Source organism: Oryzias melastigma, linkage group LG9 (assembly GCF_002922805.2).
Source record: "Oryzias melastigma strain HK-1 linkage group LG9, ASM292280v2, whole genome shotgun sequence".
NCBI lineage: Eukaryota > Metazoa > Chordata > Actinopteri > Beloniformes > Adrianichthyidae > Oryzias > Oryzias melastigma.
In genome coordinates, this window is record NC_050520.1 from 16376216 (window position 1) to 16383419 (window position 7204).

A 7204-nucleotide genomic window follows, 5' to 3' on the forward strand; every position below is an offset into this window, starting at 1 on the left:
GTTTTATCTATGAGGGCATAGTTTCTGCAGATTACCAGCAGGTCGTCTGGTCTGATCTGAGGTCTAACACATATACAAATACCACCATCATCCTCCATAAACATAAAGACCGATGGTCCTGACAGAAAACATGGAAATAGTGAGAAGTCTAAAGCTGTCATTGACTTTGAATAGACGACAAGATCAGTCTAAACGTTCATTATTGAGTAAACTCACTCAGATCTTGTTCAAATGTTTTCTAGAAGTTCTCCTTTATCAGCTGACAGCAATAATTTACTAGGGAAAAGTCACATTCTAGTTTTTACAGATCTGTTTGTACAACTGTAACACAGCAGTAAACAGACATCTAAACCATTCCAATATGGAGAACAACTTTGCGTATGCATCAAGCTAGCATGTCATCTCTAGAGATATATCTCACTGACGATGGGGATATCACCTGCATGGCAACAAAGGTCACTTACATGAAGCACGGATATAGTTCAGAGGTCATTTATAGAATATGGTAAAAACCAAAAAACAGACAAAAGGTCTCAGACAAAGAGGATGCTGCTGGCTGGTGGTGGGTCACATCAGAACACAGGAGAGGGGCTTTCATTTTGATGTTTTAAAACTTCCTGTGCAAAATAAGACTCTAGTGCACATGTGTCAAAGTCAAGGCCCGGGGGCCGGATTCGGCCCTCCAGATCATTTTATTTTATTGTTATTAATGACCTGATGTTATCTTGAGCTTATTTCTAACTTTTATCATTTTAACAAAATATATTTTTATTGAGAGTAAAATATTGAAAGTTATTTAAGGTTTAAGTTGATTTATTCTAGAATAATATTCCTGCCTTTTTATTATTCATAATTGTGTTTAAAAGTTACAGTTTTAAAGTTTTAAAAATTAGCATTCTGAAGCTTTTTGGACTTTTTTGCCATTAACTATGATTTTTTTGACTATTTTGGAGTTTAGCTAATATTTCAGCTACATGCTCATTGTTTTGGCTAAACTGTTTTTTTTTTGTTTTGTTTTTTTACGGCAATTTGGAATTAAGCTAATATTTTAGCTGGCTAGCAACTTCTGCTTTTTCAGCTACCAGTTTCAATGATTTCATCTATCAGCACTAGTATCTTCAGCAGCTAAATTCATCTTACAGCATTCACACTAGTATTATTACAGGTAATGCTATATATCTAGTTTATAAATATGTTAAAAAGTTTTGGATTTTGGCCCCTTGTGTGATTGAGTTTGACACTCCTTGCTATAGTGCTTTAGCAGATTAGCATGTGTGCATTTTAAATGACATACATTACTGTCACCTGTGGATTTTCCTCTTGATCCTTCTGGGTGAAGCAGTTACATTTCTTTCAAAAGTCTGCTTTTTTGCTTTTTTACACTCTGATCCACTGTCTGGTCTTGTAGGCTGCAAAAGTGAAAAATCAACTTTATATGAAAGTCTTCCTCGGGCTGTTTGGAAGACGTCTACTGTGTCAAAGATGTTGACCCGGTCAAAGACGAGACAGAAAAATAAAGCTCAACATTTCTTGGTGTCCAATGATTCTGAAGCAGTAAAGAAAGCCTGGAAGTGCTCTTGAGGACGGCAGAGCCACCGGCAGACTGTACACAGGAGAACAAAGAAACTGAGAAAGATCTTACCTGAGCCAGCAGGCCCCCGCTACCAGTAGCACCAGCGCCCCCGCCACAATGAAGACGCTGCTGATGACTATGAAGAGATAAAAGCAGAGAGTCAGGGGCAGAGACAGCGCAGACGGTCTCCATGTGTCCGCGGAGGACATGGCGTCTGCAGGACAGCTCAGGAGAGCCGTACTGCTGTGGCTGTCAGCCTGGGAGTTGCTGCCACTGCTTGACCTCGATACATGAATGCCACATTCCCACTCTGCTGTCTGTTCCCCCAACGGGAAATCGAGATCCGTCTGACGGCTTCTGACCATGACGCTCACAAAGAGACCCTTTCACCCAAACCGCTGTGAAATCTTGGGTGGAACGTTTGCGTCAAGATGGAGGTCACACAAGACTTCAATTCAAGCTGACTCTCTGCCTGTGATACACAATTATCAGAAAGAGAGGTTTGATGCTTCAAGACACCTTGTGATCAACCTAAAGCCTGGTGGCATCTGGAAGTTGTCTCATTCACTGACTGAAGCTGTGAATCAGGCTGAACTCAGTGCTGGGGGGGGGTCAGCGCCCGGAGGAAAGAAAAAACTGGTTTTCTGTTATCTGTCACATCACAGTGTTTAGAACGGCCTGAAACTAGTGAATCTGCGCCCCCTGCAGCTGCACGCACTGTGTGTGCAGAAAAAGGAGAACAGGGGGGGGGTCAGTTCAGCTGTGGGTCTCTCCCAAATGAAGTGGACGGATGGGGAAGGAGGGAGGGGCAGAATCTACTTTATAACTTTTTAAAAGTCAGTACAGGTAGGCCTATATTAAATGCATGTTTTTTTTGTCGACAAGAATGGGTTGAATGGCGTGAGAGAACACAAAACTCTGCAACTATAACCCAAAATACACATTAAAGGGGTCGTACCATGAAAATTCGACTTTTTGAGGTTTTAAGCGTATTAGACTGTTCATTCCTCTAATAAAGAACTCCAAAACAGTATTTCAATCCGTTTATGCATTCTATCCGGCCCTCCAGATCATTTTATTTTATTGTTATTAATGGTTCGATGTTATCTTGCGCTCATATCTAACTTGTAGAATTCTGACAAAATATTATGGAGAGTAAAATATTGAAAGTTATTTAAGGTTTAACTTGATTTATTCTGGAAAAATATTCCTGCCTGTCTACAACTAAATGTTTGTTGTAATGAAGTAAAAGAGAGTTATGTTAATATTCAACATCAGGTGATGATCTAAAGAGCACAGAAACTCACAAATCCTCATTTTCTTTACGGGTAAATTCTAGGTATATGTGTCTTTTAAATGTAAGCAGCAAACACTTACTGACAAACAGGCGGTCACTGGAAGGGAAGGGGAGGATGATGGGATCTCTGTGAGGAACGGGGGTGTGGTTTGTGGTGGTGGGTGGAGCCCAACTGCTTGACAGGTGAGCTTGGCTGGTGGGAACCACTGCAGTTCGATTGGCGTCCTGAGCCTGGGAGACTGTGGCGGCTGTAAAGCAGACATTCACGTCACTGTGACATTAGGGTCTTAGGTTTTAAAGGAATCTGAGTAAAGCTGCGGTCTGTTCAGTACCTGGAACCAAAGATTCAGTCCTCTGCTCGCTGATGATGGCAGACAGGAAGTCAATCTCCTCATCGAGCTCAGGGTGAGAAGTCCCTTTACCTGGAAAGAAGAGGAAGTGTGTTCGGCACATGCTCAATCAGCCACTCAACTCTAAACTCTAAAACTTCACCCATCTTATATGTTTCAGTCATCATATAGACTTTCTAATGTATGGCTTAGTATCAAGTTTTCAAGCAGCAACCAATGCCTTGATGCTGAGCATCAAAAGAATCGTCCCAAATGATGATTCAGAATTCTGCCACAAGAGGGCACAATCCACTGCTTTAGCAGGCTGGTCTCAGGAGGAAGAGCATCTGTGTGAAGTTTGTTGTATGCTTGTATGCCATAGAGGTTAATGTCACTGGAGATGACACGCAGGCTTTTTACTGTTGTCCAAGATACATAAAGAGTGACGCCATATTAGAAGGGTATCAAAACTATGAGACATGGTTTAACAGACACCGTAAAATGACCATAAAATGATTCATTTTGGTTTGATTTTAAAAAGGAAAAAACTCTGATCATCAGAAAAATAGTTCCCAGGTCATGGTAATAAGGTTTTTGTGCAACAAATAAACGACATTTCAAACGTTTTTATAAATAAATATCTTATTATATAGCAAACACAATGCATACCTGATGCATGGTTGTGATTTTATCCGAATCTAGAGATTTACACAAACTGTTAGACTCTTCAGTCTGTGTTATAAACAGGTCAGTGTGTAGCTGACATCACCGTAGACCGCTAGCGCCTGTTATATATGGTCCGGTCCACACCCGGATCAGAGTGACACGGTCTGGTCCGACTGAGAACAGTATAGCCCGGTAGAGAGGTGTACCGGTCCTGATGGTCCCGCAGACTGGAGAGAGGACTCAGTGAGACCTCCATCCACGGAGCTGAGAAGTCTGGTGGCGTTATCGTTAAAGCACGCAGCGGCCGGGACTTACTACACAGCCAGTCGCCACACAACGCCACGGGGTAAATTCACCCGGTGGGGGTGGTGATGCTGGGCTGGAGGCTCCAGTTCTACAAGTGGATCCACCCAGCCTTGATCAGAAGGACTCAGACACCAACATGACAGCGAGCAGACGGTCTTTCATACGACACATGTCCTGGTCCGGAGAAGTTCACTGTGCTGCTAAAGTATTGTGCGTTTGTATAAAGGTTCATAGTTATAATAAGAGATATGTGCCTGTAAACATGTATGTGTCTGTAAACATGTATGTGTCTGTAAGTGGTAAATACTTGTACTGTATAACACTTCACCGTCCTGGAAGGCCCAAAGTGCTATACAGTCACAGTCCCATTCACACATTCCCACACTGACTCAGGCTCAGTTGTGGGACACTGGCACCCATCTGTAACCCCCAGGAGCTATGAGGCGAAGGAGGACACTTCACCACATGGGCCTGCAAGCAGAAATTGAACCTGCGATCTTTCACTCAGAGGTCAACCTACTGAACCACAGCTGCTTTTTTTTTGTTGAAGGGAAATTGTCCCTCTGTACAAAGATTTTGTGCTTGTCAATAAGCATATGTCTCTAACAATGCTTCGTCTGTGCGTGTGAAGGACAAAACCCAAGTTAGGTACAATTCTTCTGCTTCTTGACAATCCACCAATCAGCAGCCTGCGTGTGCTGTTTGGACCAGCTGATCAGATGCATGACATCCATGCCAGAAGAACAAACACAGTTTCTTCTTTCTATGTGATGACACCCAAAATATGGTCATTGATTTTGAATTCTGATGATGTCTACCACAATTTCATTTTGTGTCCTTCTGCTTTATGTAGAATGAAGACACATTTTCCTCCATGACATGGAAATGCTGCATCTGGCTCAAGCAGGACACCGACTGGGTGACAGTGAAAGGCTGCTGATTGAAGGATTTGTTAAAAACCAAAAGAATTGCAGTAAACATGGGTTTTGTCACTGCGATCAATGCCCGTTCTCGTATGAGCGTGAGACGTTTCACACACAGACAAAGCATTTTTAACGGACAATTCTTCTAAAGTTACAAAACATCTTCACAGATGCACAAATCTTTTATTACAGGAAGTAAACCATTTTACTAATAAACCAGTTTTAAGGACAGTTACAAAATCTTTTTACAGACTGTTTCTTTCCTACAGATAAGGAACATTTTTACAAACACAAAACCTTTTTATGGTCAAACAACATCTTTGGAAGAAGTTATTATGCAATTTCTATTTTTCTATATTTTTCTGAATTTTCAATGCAAATGACGGTCTGTGTCATTTTCTAGTAACTAACCACTGGAGTAAATATTGAATGTTATTGAACAAACCTCCTGAAAAACAGCATTTTTTCAAGAATAAAACCCTTCAAATGTTCCACATTATCACAAAAACAGAGTCTCACAACATTTATAAATTCTAAGGAACTGAAAATGGTTATTTGATTAAGTTTCTGCATTAGGTCATATTGACTGAAATCTAAAGCTATTCTATCAAAAACATCTTCATAGATCAAGTTCCATTTGAACATAGAAGGTTAATAGAAGGTTTATGTAGAACTGCAGCCTCTGGAGGATCCTCCACTGATGTTGATGGACTCCAGAGACTCCAGCAGCTTCAAACATGTGCTGCTGCTTTGTGATGGTATTTTAGCAGCTGCTCTCTAAATCTGATGGATCTGTCTGCAGAAACCTTCCTCATTCTGTCTGTATCTGCACCAATCCATGTGTCTGAATCAGACACTTATCTCTTCATAATGATTGCGCTTAAGTTTTTGTGAAATGTCAAAGGCATTTAACTATTTTGCACTTTTTAGCAGCAGAGATCCTTTTTCTTTCCAATATTATTTGAAAGGCATGTTTACATTAAAGTGGTTCATCTGGACCCCATAAGGCAGCGCCCTGTCTGTGGAAGACATGAAGTCCTGTCCTCCTTTGTCATGGGAGGTTCACACATCAGTGTAAGGGTGGGGTCATCTGGACCCATAAAAGAGCATGAGGGTTAATAATGTGGAACGTCCTTCTTTAGTGGTTTTTCCTTTAATTGAGATTGGAAACTAATGACCACAGGTGTGGAGATGTATGTCAGTGATCCATAAAACCTCGAGACTCAACATCATCCATGAGTTTTGTTGAAAACAAAGAATTTGATCTTTTTGACACTTAAATACAATTAACAACATATTTTGGAACACACCGTATGACAGAGTATTAGGACCACCATAAATCCAAAATAAAAAAATATTTATGAGAATAACATTTTGAATTTATGATGAAAAAAAGGAAAGGTCATGCTTTTTCAAAAAATATAGTTGGGTGTTAAAGTCTCCATCCACAATCTTCTTCTGAAGAGGCCTGCAAATTATTTTTAATGTCCTTATATTTATAATAAAACTATTTCGATTTTTTCGATTTTCTGGCATCAGAACTTCCTCTGAGATCATGTACTAAATTAAAAATAGGTTAAAACCATGTAAATACAGAATATTAAAACAAGATATTTAGTTCATAATCTGATTGGAAGGTGTTAAAAATGAAAGACAAACGATTGTTTCAACAGCTGCCACATCGGGTGGAAACTTTTGCACAGACATCATTTAAAGTGTGAGACACGTGAAGCTGTAAAAAAGCATCTGTTTCAGCTGTAAGAGGCCTGGTGTTGGCGTGTGGGGGAGGATGCTGGATGGCAACGAGAGCAAATGAAAGACAGGAACGCTGCTCTGTTTCAGAGCCCTGACGTGACTGTGTCACCTTGACAACCGAGAGGAAAGAGGCTCAGGAATAACTGCAGAGGACCAAGGAGTGCCTGATGATACCGATAAACTCCCTGTAAGAGCTCAGCACCAGCCGTGAAGAAGGTTTCAGTTCCTCTGGACCTTCCTGTCACACAAACAGAGCCTCCGGTTTCTTCCTGCAGGTGGAACGAGCTGATGGTCGGAGGAGCAGCGCTGTCCTCTGAGACCGCAAGGAATGATTTAACATGTTCATTATCCAACA

The 7204-nt window shown here is 41.0% G+C and overlaps 1 protein-coding gene across 1 annotated transcript in view; it reads right to left on the reverse strand.

Moving 5' to 3' along the window:
- The window catches only part of npdc1b (neural proliferation, differentiation and control, 1b), a gene marked incomplete in the record, with an annotated part of 22428 nt that overhangs the window by 3563 nt on the left and 11661 nt on the right, over positions 1-7204 (reverse strand). The window contains 3 exon segments of the mRNA XM_024294566.2: positions 1643-1709; positions 2951-3118; positions 3203-3292. Coding sequence (XP_024150334.1) covers positions 1643-1709; positions 2951-3118; positions 3203-3292 — 325 coding nt within the window.